General features: G+C 37.3%; 1 protein-coding gene across 1 annotated transcript; it reads left to right on the plus strand.

The window, feature by feature from the left end:
- The first annotated feature begins 11,285 nt into the window (after positions 1-11,285).
- On the plus strand, positions 11,286-15,544 carry LOC113423736 (sulfate transporter-like). The gene is made up of 2 exons (XM_026685280.2): positions 11,286-11,904; positions 12,384-15,544. The coding sequence occupies exons 1-2, from the start codon at positions 11,293-11,295 to the stop codon at positions 13,983-13,985; spliced, it is 2,214 nt and encodes a 737-aa protein (XP_026541065.2). The 5' UTR covers positions 11,286-11,292; the 3' UTR covers positions 13,986-15,544.
- The last annotated feature ends 694 nt before the right edge of the window (positions 15,545-16,238 follow it).

Below are 16,238 nucleotides of genomic sequence, written 5' to 3' on the forward strand. Positions count from 1 at the left end.
AAGGGAAAAGTGTGGAAGAAAAAGGTGCACAAGCAGCAGGGATGACCTCAGCCTGGAGAGGATTGTCAGAAAAAGGCCATTCAAAAGTGTTGGGAACTTTCACAAGGTGTGGACTGAGGCGGGAGTCAGTGCATCAAGAGCCACCACATACAGACGGATCCTGGACATGGGCTTCAAATGTCATATTCCTCTTGTCAAGCTGCTCCTGAACAACAAAAAATGTCAGAAGCGTCTTACCTGGGCTAAAGAAAAACAGAACTGGTCTGTTGCTCAGTGGTCCAAAGTCCTCTCTTCTGATGAGAGCAACTTTTGCATCTCATTTGAAAACCAAGGACCCAGAGTCTGGAGGAAGAATGGAGAGGCACGCACTGCAAGATGCTTGAAGTCCACTGTGAAGTTTCCACAGTCTGTGTTGATTTGGGGAGCCATGTCATCTGCTGGTGTTGGTCCACTGTGCTTCATTAAGTCCAGGGTCAATGCAGCTGTCTACCAGGAGATTTTGGAGTACTTCATGCTTCCTTCCACAGATGAGCTTTATGGGGATGCTGACTTCATTTTCCAGCAGGACTTGGCACCTGCCCACACTGCCAAAAGCATTAAAACCTGGTTCAATGACCGTGGGATTACTGTGCTTTATTGGCCAGCAAACTCGCCTGACCTGAACCCCATAGAGAATCTATGGGGCATTGCCAAGAGAAAGATGAGAGACATGAGACCAAACAATGCAGAAGAGCTGAAGGCCGCTATTGAAGCATCCTGGTCTTCCATAACACCTCAGCAGTGCCACAGGCTGATAGCTTCCATGCCACTCCGCATTGAGGCAGTGATTGCTGCAAAAGGGGCCCAAACCAAGTACTGAGTACATTTGCATGCTTATACTTTTCAGAGGTCCGATATTGTTCTATGTACAATCCTTGTTTTATTGATTGCATGTAATATTCTAATTTTCTGAGACTGTGGATTTGGGATTTTCATGAGCAATTATCATCGCAATTATGACATATCACGGCTTGAACTATCTTGCTTTGCATGTAATGAGTCTATCTCATATATTAGTTTCACCTTTTCAGTTGCATTACTGAAATAAATGAACTTTTGCACGATATTCTAATTTTTCAAGTTTCACCTGTAAAAGTGAGTATTTTCTCCAAGAGATCCAAGCAATAAAGTTATAGTCAGCCATTATGCATTAGATTTCTGAAGGAGTTGCCATGGATAATATGCCTTCAGGCATTCCACTGGAAAATTATATGTTTCAACAAATGTTGAACAAACTATTGAAGTAGCAATAATTCAACAAATGTTGTATGTATTCACAAATTTTGTTCTGATAATATATGTTTGCTTTAAGTAGACCTTGAAAAAATTTTGATAGGAAATTAAGGAAAGCTGCAATTCAAAATTCTATTTCACATTGCTAATCATGTTTGGAGAGTCAGGAGCACTTAATAAAGGAAGCAGCATGATTCTCACAATGCATTTTGGTTCTTTCTGTTACTAATATATTTATTTCACTGCAGATTTATCAGATAAGTGGACTCCAGAGCAAGAATTTGATTTTCTCAATGAAATGTTTTGCCAAACTTTCTGCTTACTCCTGGTATAATGAAGAACAGTTACTTTTGTTGTGTGGGTTTGTCTTAGCAAACTTTATTCCCAAAAGGCACCTCTAGAGCAGTATTCTTTACCACTGGGATGCTTGCAAACTCAGGAGGAGAATCAGATCACACAGAGTCAAGCTTCAGGAAACAAAACTCAAGAAGAAAAGCAGGTTGCAGGTTGATGTTTCATTTCCGTGCTACAAAATGCTCTTCAGGCTGTTGCCCCAAAGTAAGAAATACTAGTTGGAGGTATTTCACATGACATAAAGAACAGAGGTTTGGGAAAAGGGTAAATATTTTCTCCTTCTCCTCTACAAATCTCATTTTTGGTTGCATGCAAAAGATGCCTATATCTCCACAGGAGCAGATTTGTTTACATGAGAAAGTATGGTTTTCATGCAAGGGTATTCTAGTAGCTTTCAGTTTCCTTCTGATCATTGACTAATGGAAGGGAAATATTGAGAGGTTGTCCTCTATGCTGTCCTCAACAGTTTTTGCATTGCATATTTACCTTATGTCTGCAGATCAAATCACATTTGATTCTGAGAAGAATATTGAGCAGGATTTAGAGTGTAGAACTGTAGGTTTCTTATTTACTAACAGAAAAGGATTGGAAATCTAATGTGATACATAGTTCATTCATTTTTAATAAGATGTTTTAAAAATCTACATTGAAAGGGTATGTCTATTTTGGGGGGGTCATCAGACTCCTGTTTCACTTGTTTGTTAGAGCCCTGATGTTAGCCTTTGAAGGCATATTTCACTTAGAAACTTAAAGGCCGCCACATTTAGTGCCTGGGAATTTGGGAGGGGATTTCACAGACAGGTGGAAGATTACACTCAACAACATTCTTTCCTATAAAGTCAAGGACATGGTACACTGCACCTGGAGAGGGGTGTCTGGAGGAATGTCTCCACTTGGGATGGCATTTGATTGGACCATGTGATGGACTGGTGGGTGCAGGGGATGGATCTTTGGATTTCTATTGGGAAGGGAAAACCTGGAATTCTCAGATTCAGGTTTTTCCAGATGTGCCAATGTGACAACTCTAATAAAATGGAACTTTAAGAAAATGCTTGTCTCTGAGTTTATTGGTTTGGAGGTTGTTTTTTGGAATGCCGACACATGGTGGCACAGTGATTAGAATGCAGTATTGTAGGCAAACTTTGCCCACAGTACAGAGTTCAATCCTGGTGGGCTTGAGATTGACCTAGTTTTCCATCTTTTTGAAGTTAGTAAAATGAGGACCCAAAGTTTTGGATCAATATGCTGACTTTGTAAACTACTAAGACAGTGCTGTAAAACTCTATGGATTTTAAGTGCTTTTGCTATTGTTAAAAACTCACTTAATAAAATTTCACTGCAAGCAAAGCACCTGCCTGTAATATGATCTTGATTTTAAAGAATGTCTGGAGATCATAGTCAATATTTTTAGAAAACACTAATGATAGGGTCTATAACTCTGTCCTTTATTTAGAAATATGCTCAGGTACCTGGGATGAGGACAAGGGTGAGTTGCATTGCTAGTAGGCTAGAAGGATTGACAAAGAATAATTCAACCTTAACCTGTTGAATTGACCACACCCACTATGGCAGCTGTACACTCAGGATTGCAAACATTTGTTGAAAGATTGTCACGCTCTCTCAAGAAGAAATAAAGATGTGGATTTAAATTACCAACTCCTTTATTTTTTTACATTTATCTAATCTTGTGGATTTGGCTACTTTTGATTTAAGCCATTAGATTTTTCAGAGAACTTCCTCTAGGTGTCCTCATAGATGCAGTAAAGCATTAATGAAATATTCTTTTCATGAGGCACTTCTGGTATCCAAATGCAAGGCTTTTAAATTAGGAAGCAAAAACATCTTTTCTAGGCAGTTCTATACTCTTTTACTCTGGTGGAATGGGTTACGTATTGCCTAGGCTATTATTTGTCTTTTTCTCTTTTGAAGTAAACTTGTGCAGAGAACATGCAAAAGAAAATGGAAAGAAATTTCCCCCCCAAAAATCTCCTTTAGAGTCAATTTCATCCAATCAAATCTCATCCATGTTATATGAAATGTTTGCAGCAAACACAACAGGTTCAAGGTTTAGAAAACCTTGTCTGGAAGCATAAATATCTAATGGAGATTCTTAGTCATCTAGGTCACAGTTGTCCCAAAGGTGCTTTTTTTTCACTTCTCATCCAAGAAGCTTTTTCAGTTCTGGGAGAATAATGTGGCATCTAATCCTGGTTAATCTGTAGGTACTTTTTATATCATGGAATTCCTTTCAACATTGCAGCAATCCACCAAGAATTAACCATAAAGAAAAATATAGATGGTTTGGCACCCTAGTGAAATTATTCTATATATCAGTGATCCCCAACCTTTTTTATGCCGCAGCTCGGTACCGGTATCAGCTGGTATGCAGCGCCCGGTACCGGCATCAGCTGGGCGCGCCATCTTGTTTTGATGAAAAAGTGCTTCCGGTGAGCTCACCAGAAGCACTTTTCATCAAAACAAGATGGCGGCGCAGCGCTTTCAGTTGAGCTTTCCGGATAGAAATGGCTTTCTACCCGGAAAAAGCTCACCAACGCTGGCGCTATCTTGTTTTGATGAAAAAGTGCTTCCGGTGAGCTTTCTACCCAGAAAAGCTCACCGGAAGCACTTTTTCATCAAAACAAGATGGCGGCGCCCAGCAAACCAGCGGCCCGGTAGGATTTGTTCCACGGACCGGTCCCGGTCCACGGACCGGTGGTTGGGGACCCCTGCTATATATAACCTTCCGTAGCTACATTACATGCATTAGTGGTATTGTAAGCAAATTTATGCACCATCTTTTTGGGAAATGTTTACTTATTTGTGATAAAAATGTTTTCATGAAACTGGAAAAATCATTTTCATAATAAATCCTGCTGTTGATTTAATATCCATAAATCCTAATACCTAGAAATCAATGCAGCACAAGACATTAATCCAATGCCTGCCATAAGCTAATAGGTTTGTTATTGCAAAACACTGAAAAATTAATATATGTGTTAGTTTGGATTAGAGGCATTAATAATTGTAATTTCTTTGGCTGAAAAATTAATACACCAAAGACCTCTGAAAAGCTTCCTGTGAAAAGCAAATTTATTTAAATCTAGTTGCCATTTCAGTTTTGTATTTGTGGCTTTTTAATATAACTTTTTAATTTCTTTTTTTGCTTGTTATTTTTTGTCTTCATAATTTATTTTCAAATAAGGAAATATTTTTTTTATTTTTTTATTTTTTACTTTTTAAAAAAAGTTTATTTAAGTTTCATATATTTAAAACATTTAAGAAGAAACAAACAAACATATAAACAAATATATACATACATATATACATTTTGCAGCAGGTATTGAGCATTGGTTACATTTTTCTTTTCTTTTTTCTTTTACTCCATAACATTGATATGATCTACCTTGTTACAATACCTTCCTCGTTCTTTTAATGTTTTAATTTCATAGAATACTTTATGATTAAACGCACGTCCTTCATAGTTTCATAACTTATTCAGTTGTCAAATGTTGCTTTTTCTTTAACCATTCATACGAACAGTTCCAAACTTTGTAGTATTCACTATCTTTGTTGTTTTTTAGTAATTTGGTTAGGCTGTCCATCTCTATGCACTCGTGAATTTTTTTAATGACCATCTCCTCTTAAGGGACAATAGACAGTTTCCACTTTTGAGCGTAACTTATTCTGGCTGCTGTTATAATGTGCAAGATTAAATATTGATATTTTTTTTCTATTTTTGAGTCTATCATACCCAGCAAAAAGGTTTCAAATTCAAGTTTTACTTCTTGTTTAGTTATATTTAGAATCCAATTTTTGATATTTTTCCAAAACTTCTGAGCATATGGACAGGTCCACCACATATGAAAGTATGTTCCCTGGACGCAGTTACACTTCCAACAGTTTGGGGGGAGGTTCGGGAACATCTTAGCCAGTCTCATGGGTGGCAAGTGCCAATGATACACCATTTTTCTCTTTGTATGAGGCTGACATAGTTAGTTTGTAATTTATTTCCCAAATATGATCCCACTTGTCTAATTCAATACTGTGGCCCACATTTTTTGCCCAAATTATCATATACTCCTTGACTGTTTATTCTTTTAATTTATAATCCAATAGATATTTATATATTTTACTAATCAATTTCCTTTCCTCTCCATGCCAAATTTTATGTAATTCTTGGTAGGTCCTGTTAAAACCAAATTGTTCTTTACCTTTTTTGTAATGCGTTTGTATCTGCGCACAGGGCCACCATGCTATCTCTTTTCCTTGAATTTGTATTTGATTCCTACCCTTTAACTCTCCGGTTTGATGTAATAGATCTTTATATCTTACAATATTATCAAATATTTGGATGTGTAACTGCCTCCATTGTAGATAACCACAGTGGGACCTTATAGTAATGCCCTTTTTGATCTTTTCCCAAATAGTTAATAACACACTCCTTATATAATGCCTTTGAAAGTACAAGTGGTGTTTACTCTTTCCATGCCACATAGATGCGTGCCATCCAAGTTGGAGATCAAAGCCCACTAATGTTCAGATCTTTTTATTTATCAAATTAACCCAGTCTTTGAGCCAGGTTGCTATCGCAGCATAATAGTATGTTTCGAAATCTGGAAGACCAAAGCCTCCTTTCTATCATCCTGTAATAATTTATATTTTATTCTGGGTTTTTCCCCCTGCCATATAAATTTGGATATATGTTTATTTAGTTCTTCAAAAAAGCTTTTTTCCAACTTGACTGGCACCGTCTGAAATAAGAACAACAATTTTGGCAAAATATTCATTTTTACTATTGCAATACGGCCTAATAGAGATATTTGTAATTTAGCCCAATTATCTAAGTCTTTAAATATTTGAATTGTTAATTTATCATAATTATCCTTTTTTAATTGACGAGCACCTAGCTGTCAGCCATATGCTCAGATATTTTACTTTGTTTACCACCTATATCCCTAATCTCTTTGTTAGTTCTTCCTTTTGTTCATTTGTACAGTTTTTTGTTATCACTTTTGTTTTTTCTTTATTAATTTTTAACCCTGCCACCTTTCCATATTGTTCTATTTCTTTCATCAAAATGGGTGTCATTTCCAGGGGATCTTCCACTATAAATGCCATATCATCAGCAAATGCTTGAAGTTTGTACTCCTCTTTTTTAACTTTTAACCCCCTGATCTCTTGATTTTGTCAGATTTGTACCAGTAATGTCTCTTCTGCTAATATATAAAGTAGGGGAGCCAAGGGGCATCCTTGTCTTACACCCTTATTTATCCTTATATTATCTGTATTTTCCCCATTTATTAATATTTTTGCAGTTTGGGTATTATATATTGTTTTAATGAATCCTAAAAAAAATTCACCAAATTTCATGCCTGTCAATTGTTTAATAAGAAAATTCCAATTCAAATTGTCAAAAGCCTTCTGAGCGTCTAAAAACATCGGTGCCATTGTTTTAGTTGTGTGTACTTCGTAGAATTCTAAAACATCCCTAGTTATTCTTGTATTTGTCTTCATTTGTCTATATGGCAGAAACCCATTCTGGTCAGTATGAATAATCCTACTTAATATTTTCTTTAATCTTTCCGCCAATATTGTGGCCAAAATCTTGTAATCTATATTTAAAAGTGATATTGGCCTGTAATTTTGAAATTTTTGTGGGTCTGATTGCTCTTTGTGAATAAGGGTTATATATGCTTCGGTCCATGACTTTGGAATATTAGCACTATCCAAGGCTTCATTATATAGGTCTGTCATTAATTCCTCCAATAACTCTTGAAACTCCTTATAGAATTCAGATGAAATTCCATCTGGGCCCGGCGTTTTATTTAGTTTTTGGGCTCCAATTGCCTTTCTAATTTCTTCTGTGGATATTTTATTATTTAAAATGCATTTCTCTTCATCCATAATTTCCGGTAAATTTTTTTCCTTCAGATATTGATTAATAAGTTCTTCTGGTACTTCTTCTTGATTGTATAGATTTGTAAAAAAAAGTCCTTGGCAATATTTTTTCAAATAAGGAAATATTTTAATATTCCCTTTGGTTCCTCCCATCACCCACACTGTTGTATATTGATCAAATTACCTTCTTGTTCTCCCTTTTTCCTAAAACAAGACTTGAGAAATTAAGAAGGTTCAGAAGAAAAATGTGCATAAGCAGCTCTTTTTGTTTTGCAAACAAAGTCCTGGAAATCCTGAAGCTTGTGACATCCTCCCTATTATTGGTTTAATTTTTTAAAAGAATCATTAATGCTTGGGACAGGTTTCTATAAAAAATATTCCACTTAAATGGTGTTTGTTTTCAAAATACCAGCAAATGTGGCTGGGCAAATTAGATTATCAGAGGTAGATAAAAAGCCCACTGAACTGAGCCCTAGACCATTCGTCTCCTCCTTGTCAGAATGGGATTCAGTTCAGGGAAAGAAGGCGGCAAAGAGCACAGGTTTGAAGCATTACAGAGTTTGATTTCTTTTTTCATTTCTGTCCAGAAAGGGAAGGTATCCTAGGCAATATCAGCAGCTTTAATTTTGCTTTGGAGAAAGTTGATGATGATTTCTCTCTCTCTCTCTCTCTCTCTCTCTCTCTCTCTCTCTCTCTCTCTCTCTCTCTCTCTCTGTCACACACACACACACACACACACACACACACACACACACACACAAAGAGATTTAGGGAGAGAGAGAAAGATTTAGAGAATGCAGCTTCTCCAAAGTTGAGAGGAGAAGGATGTTAGTGATTATTGCTGGATGCCACCCAATAAGCAGATCAGGGTATACCTGAGCAAGAAAATGCTTCTGTTCTACTCTTGATCACTAACTGATTACATGGGTAACCTATATATTGCAGAATGTGAATCCCTGTTCTAATTTTTTAAGCTATACAAGCTGATTATTCATTATTCTTAAGCTGAGGATAAAGAAAACTCTTGTAGGCAGCTTACTAACACGTATTTGTGGCAGTTCATGCTGCTGGTGAGTAAATAAATGCAACAGAGGTAAAAATGGCTTTAATTAAGGTGTGGACATGGAGGTAGTGAATTCTAGGCTGGAAATAAAGGATTTCAGTCATATAAAGATTTGTTTGGTGTTATAATGGCCCAACAAGATTCCAGAAAGCAATGGGTTTTGGGGGAGGAAATGTTAACTTTATGCACATACACCTTTTTGGGCAGATTCAACTTACAGATTTTCACAAAATGACCAGTCAGAACTACTTTAGGCTCAGAACTCTCATGAGAGAATTCTTCTCATGCCAACAATAAAAAATAAAATGAAGATATCTCATTATTTCTTCTTCAACTAAGGAAAATTCCAAAAACGATGTTATCAGTATTGTACACAATGTTTTTATAGCATTTTCAAGTCATCTAATTGCATTATAAACATTATTTACTTGCAAACTTTATAATCATCCCAGAAGGTAAGTTAAAACTATTATCCTCTCTATTGCTGGGATGAGAGGCAGGCAAAAAAGAATAAAATTTTCAAGGTTGCCTAGTAGATTCATGATACAATAAGAATTTCAGATTATACATCAGCAATTTTCATTATAGATGACTCTCGCTTAACAACAATTGAGACTCTGTTACCAAGCAATCATTTTATGGCCACATCGTTTGGTAACAGAGTCTCAATTATAAAGTGCTCAAATGTCAAATGATCATGCTGACTTATGATAGCAGTTGTGGCAGTTCCATTTCCAACAAACAAATCTTGCGTGGTTGTTAGGCACAACATGTTAGGGTCACCATGGACTTCACTTGTAAGAAGCCAGTATTTTAAAATTGTGAATGGCAATCACATGATTGCAGGATTATTATGGCCTTTGTAATTGTGAGCTAGTTGGCAAGTGCCCAAATTGCCATAATTGGGGAACATTGCCAACGTTGCAACTACAAGGAGTGATCATAAGTCTTCTCATTCAGTGCATCAGAATGTTGCTGAATGGCTGGTTGTTAAATGAGAACTACCTGAAGAAACTTTCCCTCTCTCTAACATTTAGCTTAGAGATACAAGTTGTTTCAGAATTGAAATTGTTAGTGTACAGCAAGTGTTTTAAAGCTGTTATTCGGTTTAGAGTATATTCTGCCCATCAGTGTAGATAATGTATAAATATAATGGAAGATCATCAGTGGTGATACAAAGAGCCCAAAGAAAATTTTCTTCATATTATCGGAAAAGAGGTGTCACTTAATAGGCAACAGGTTAGTGATTGTCACTGGCTCTTATGAGAGAGGAAGAGGGAGGGAGGGAGAGACAAAGAGAGACAGAGAGGGAGATAGACTGGCCCAAGGTTATCCAGTTGGCTTCGTGCCTAAGATGCAGGGCTGGCTCCAGAAATTCTGGCAATGTGGGCAAATTTATGTTCAGGTGCCGGCTGTGTTTTGGTTTATCATTCAATTTTTGTCAGGAATTTCAAAAAGGTGCCCCAGACATTTTTTTTTCAAAAATTTCAAAAAGGTGTTTCTTTCTTATTCAAGTTTTTGTGCATACACTTATGATTTTCAGCCCCAGACATTTTTTTTTCTTTTCCCAGACATTTAAACCCTATATACACAGTAATTTTAATTACATCATCACTCATTGTTGTTACATGGCAATAATTCTGCAAAATTATATTTGATCTTTGAGTGAGCAGGCTGGCTTATGGAACACAGTACTCCCTCTTTTCACTTTTTAATTGCATTTTTAAAAAGTCATTTCAATTTTGCTGTCTACTAAAATTTGGTGCTCCATGGCTGGTACCCATTCCTCCTTAACCTAGAGCTATCTCTTCTAAGGCAGGACTAGAATTTGTGTTTTAGTTGTTAGCTTGCTGTGTTAATTATTACACAAAACTGGTTCTCTTAGCAAATGTTACTGTTAAAAAATAGATTTTGGACATTCGTGTTGCGTGACAATAAAAGGAAATTTAATCCATTTGGGACAAATACTCTCAAACCATCTAAACAGTTTGCTAAATAATCTTGTGGAAGGACAGATGTGATAAAAAGTCTGATTCCTATCATACTGGAACCACTGGGACCAGTACAAACTGAACATATTTAAACTTTATGAATGTTTTTGTTTTATACTATTGCAAATGCTTTTAAAAGGTTTAGGATGTAGGAGAAAGTTTATCAGCCTTTTAAAATCTTGTACAATTGCTCAGGTGCTCCCAAAGAATAGTGATGATGGTAATAATACCATTAACATTAAATGGTTTAAATCTCAGCATTATTAAAACTAGTAAGATTTCAGCAATTTTGTATGTTTTCAAGCAATTGTTAGAGTTATCTAAGAGATTGCTGAGAACAACATCTCATGAAATTTGGTGATCATCTGAAATGTAAAGTATCTTTGAAAAGAAAAAGAAAAAATAATAATTTGGGAGTTTGATGTATCCCTTCTATGGTGCTGTGAGTACAGGATACTAGAGGCTGTGTTGACAACCAAGGAAGGAAAAATTTAAGTTAATATGTAGAAACAACTTTTATGTTCAAAACTTTAGTGCTGAGTTTTTATGGTTGAATAGTTTCCTTTTTTATTGTCAGAGAGATATAACAATATAGCTTCTGTAATAACAGTCTAGCGATGCATCATCAGATTAATATTCAACTGTCCTTGTGCCTAAGTCATGCACTCTGCTTTAAAAATATCTGTGTGTCCTCTTTTCAGTTACTTCGGAGTCATGGAAGGTGGCACAATCGTTCAAAAGTCTGAGAACAACAATGACACAGCCAGCTTGCCTTCTTCACAGTCTTCACAGTCATCTTCCTACATACCTGTCAAACTAGAAGAATATGAAACATCAGGCTTCAGCATCAAGAAGCTTCTCACAAAAGCCAAAGAGAATTACAAGTGCAACCAGGAAAGTGTCCTCACCTTCTTTCGTCAGTTGTTCCCAGTAATTGAGTGGCTTCCTCATTACAACATCAAGGAACAACTGCTAGGGGATATCATCTCAGGCTTATTGGTAGGAATTGTTTCCATCCCTCAATCAATCTCCTATGCCCTCCTTGCAAGCCAGGATCCCATTTATGGTCTCTACACCAACTTCTTTTGTGCTATCATTTACTTTTTCATGGCTACCTCACGCCATAATTGTGTTGGTTCTTTTGGGGTCCTTTGCTTGATGATTGGACAGACAGTAAATCGGCAACTTACCCTAGCAGGATATGATTTGGACATGAATACAGATCTGATGGCCAATACTACAATGAATGGGACAGTTGCCTGCAACAGAGGTTGTTATGCAATCACAGTGGCAACCACTCTAACTTTTTTGGTTGGGATTTATCAGGTAAGTTAAATTAATCTTTATTTTTAAAGAATTTCTTTCTATGTAAATGTCCATCTAGTTTGAGCAAAAAATTGCCTTTATATTTAGTGTTCTTCAAACTGAAAAAAAAAAAAATCAATGCTCCTTCTAGTACAAACAAATGTATCTCTACATGAAACCCATCGACCATCCAGGATTTTAGTAGCATACGTCTAATTGTCCTGAGGATTGATTGAGGGAGCTTTTGCATGTAAAATATTTATGTATTTATTTCAAATGCTTTAATGTGATTTCAATTATTTTAAGCCCTACTTCTGAGTTACAGGTGGCTTTTGAAAAGTGGTTCTTTATAATATTTTATCAAACTTTATTCATCTACTCTGTCAGAGTCAACTTCTTGTAACTAGTAATAACAGACAAAAAAAATTCAAGTTGAGATCACCTTCTTTTTCAATGTATTTATTTATGAATTGTGATTTCTATTTGCTTTTCCTTTTCAGATTATTCTAGGGGTCTTCCAGTTGGGCTTCATCTCAGTTTATCTCTCAGAACCTCTTCTGAGTGGGTTTGTAACAGGGTCCTCCCTTACCATTCTCACATCCCAAATGAATCTTTTACTTGGACTGAAGCTTCCTCGGCATGATGGAACAGGTTCCCTGATTTTGACATGGATTGACATCTTCAGATACATTGGGAAGACCAACATCTGTGATTTGGTCACCAGCGTGGTGGCTTTAATTCTAATTGTGCCAGTAAAAGAAATCAACAATTTATTTAAGGACAAAATGAAGGCTCCATTTCCTATGGAACTCCTAGTGGTAATTGGAGCTACACTCCTCTCGCATTTTCTTAACTTTAATAAAAAATACAAATCTAAAATTTGTGGCACAATTCCCACTGGTTTCAAACAACCTGCTGTCCCAGATCTGAGCCTTTTATCAAATCTGGCACTTGATGCTCTACCCATTGCCATTGTTGGTTTCGCTATGACAGTCTCACTGTCAGAAATATTTGGCAAGAAGCATGGCTATCCGGTCCGAGCGAACCAAGAGATGATTGCCATTGGGATGGGAAATCTGATCCCATCTTTCTTCTACTGCTTTGCTTCCTGTGCAGCCTTGTCAAAGACTTTGCTGAAAGAGTCAACGGGATGCCATACTCAAATATCAAGCTTGATATCCTCAGCTGCATTGCTCCTGGTACTACTGTGGATTGCCCCTCTCTTCTATTCACTGCAAACTTGCATCTTGGGTGTGATTACAATTGTTAATCTCAGGGGAGGATTGCGGAAATTTGCTGAAGTACCCAAGATGTGGCGGATCAGCAAAATAGACACCATAGTCTGGTGGGTAACCATGCTGTCCTCATCTTTGATCTCCACAGAACTGGGCCTTCTGATAGGGGTCTGCTTTGCTCTTCTCTGCATCATCTTACGCACCCAGTGGCCCCGAGCCACCCTTCTAGGTAAGGTGCATGACTCAGAAATCTATGAGGATCAGTTTACTTACAAGAGGATCACCAGCATTGCAAATATCAAGATCTTCCGCTTTGATACTTCTCTTTACTATGCAAACAAAGACTACTTCAAAAGTTCACTTTTCCAGAAAACAGGAGTGAATCCCTGCCTAGTTGCTGCTATACAACAAAAGGCTCAAGCTAAAGAAAACCTGAGCAAAAATGAAAGTTGTTTTTCTTCCAAGTTGAACTGCCTAAGGGGAACCAAGACCCCAAAGGCTTCAGCAGATGGCCCTGTGGCCTCGATAGATATGCATACCTTGATCATTGATTGTGGAGCCATGCAATTTATAGACACTGTAGGCCTTAGTTTGCTGAAGGAGATGCGGAAAGATTACAAGAAGATTGGCGTACAGGTCCTGCTTGCCAATTGTAACCCATCCATACGGCGTTTGCTCCAGGCAGGAGGTTGGCTCACTGGGATGCAGGAACCAGAGTTGCTCTTATTCCATGGTGTACATGCTGCTGTGCAGTTTGCAGAGAAACAGGATCAAACTCAACAGTCAGACAGTGTGGTGGCAACAAATGTTTTTCAACCAGAAACCGAGGACGTTTCAATAGCCCTGAGTCTGGAAGAACGCCTCTAGGCCTGCATGAAGCAAGATGTGAACTTCTGAGGAACTATTTCAAGAGTTATTTTACCAGGAAGAAATGACTGGCTGCCAATAACCTAAGATAACATGCATTTCAGTTGTGACAAGCTAAGATGGTGGCCTTTACATTTCAGAGAATAATTATACTCTGTTGTTGTTACATTGCCACCTGATCTTTGTCCTTGCTATAGAGATAAAATGATGTGGGAAAAGCTGCTTAATTTCTTTACTTAAGCAACTATTAAAGGGAAAGAAAGGAAGTTCTTCAAAGCAGGAGCTTAATTATATTTTTTAATCCTGCATGAAGCTGGACCAGTATTTAATCAACAAAACAATCATGAATATATAGATAGGTTGGGAATCACGAAGTAGTGAGTCTGACCTACATATGCATCTGGAGAAAGTCAGGGTCTGAATTGACAGCTTTATAGTCTTTCAATGACTGTGTCAATTTAAGAAGACACTTCTTACAAATAAAAAAATATCACCATGTACAGTTCTAGCCTTGCTTTTCTACCTTATAGATTATCTACAAGAAAAAGAAATGGTAGGAAATAGAGAACAGAAGGCTGATAGAGAATAGACAACTGGCACCTACCAGAATTAAGGACTACAAGTCCCATCAATCCTAGCCATTAAGATTGGTCAGGGATGATAGATCTGTGGTCCATTGCATCTGGAGAATGACAGGTTGCCTACCCAGGTTTTAAAAATAGCTGGTCCCATGAAAGAAAGCAAATGTCTATGAGTAGCCTCATTCATTTTATAAGCTTAAACATCGTTAGCACTATATCTGTGCTCAGGAAGGGAACATATCTTTAGTTGTTGTATTATATCATAACAATTCAGCCCACTGGTTTTCCTAGACAGGCACCCTCTTGTCTGACCAGTCTGGATTTGCTAAACTGTCAAACAAAGAGGAAACTCTACCAAAAATCTTTTTAACCGGCACTGACAGGCTGAACCTGTTCTGTTCTGTTCTCTAGAACAGAATAGAGTCAGAAGGGAAAAATAAATGTAAAATAATATAGTTTTTACCCTAGGACAGGGGTGTCAAACTTCCAGCCCGTGGGCTGGATGCATCACGCACTGGCCATGCCCACCCTCATTTTAGCGAAGGGGAAAAGAAGTTGCGATATGTCATGTAATGACAACATGACACTGCGAGTTTGACACCCCTGCCCTAGGAAAAGGATATTCTGTTGGATAGTAGAGAATATTATATAATCTTATAGATAGATTTAAGATCTTACGATGATCCTAAGAATGCAGCAGGCTTTATATGGATTTTGAAGCTGACTTGCTGCTTGTTGTCCATAAAATTGTTTCCCTTTTTCTGTAATTTCTTTAAAAATTGCTCAAGTTAACAATGGCCATTTCCTCTTAAAGAAAAAAGGGAGCTGCATAAAGGTGGTGGGAGTGATGTCCCTCTCTCGCCTTGCTGTCCTCTGCAGTTTTTCCAACCAGTCTGCTGTCCTGCAGGTCCTGCAGACTGTTACAAAAATGTGGTCTGGGAGAAAAAGGAGAGACTAGATGTCCTACAGCTGATGTGCTAAACTCCACCATGTACTGTAGTGCTAAACTCAGCTGATATGCTAAACTGAGCTAAACCTGAGCTTCAGGATTAGGAAAAATATGTGCAGAAACAGCGCAGGAGCCGTTAACAAGAAGATGGGGCTCTTTGCCAGGAAAGAGAGCTGAATAAATTAACATTTACAAAAGGGTTTAGTAATCCAGTGTATTTATCTCATAGGGATTCCTGTATTTTTTTCTGTAAAGAACTCCTAAATTATTGATACACTGTTCTCCCTTCCATGAAATGTTTCCTTCTTTCACTTTATTTTCTTGTATACTAATGAAACAAATCAACAATCAAATATCCGAACTGCTCTTTGTGTCATTTGTTTTGTACATTCCTTATTTCTCATGCTTCCATGACTCAACATTGTTCCAAATGACCTATTTGGTTCTCCACTTTATCCTCCCAGCACACATGATAAGTGGCCTGAACGTAATTAATCATGTCGGTGACATGAACTTGAGGTAGGGGTCTGAATTTCCATATCCAGCAAAAAATAAATAAATAGCCTCTCCTTTCCAAGAATGCCTATTCTGCTGCTCTTGCCATGAAGATACCTCTCTGAGTTGTTTGAAGCTTGCTTTCCTGGAGCTTCCATCCTTTGGTTCTCCTCCTGATTTTTGAAGCAGGAAAGAACAAGTTCACTTCAACCCTCAGATCAAAACCTT

Source organism: Notechis scutatus, chromosome 2 (assembly GCF_049901735.1).
Source record: "Notechis scutatus isolate UNSWTSFEM ecotype Mainland chromosome 2, rNotScu1.2, whole genome shotgun sequence".
Taxonomy (NCBI): Eukaryota; Metazoa; Chordata; class Lepidosauria; order Squamata; family Elapidae; genus Notechis; species Notechis scutatus.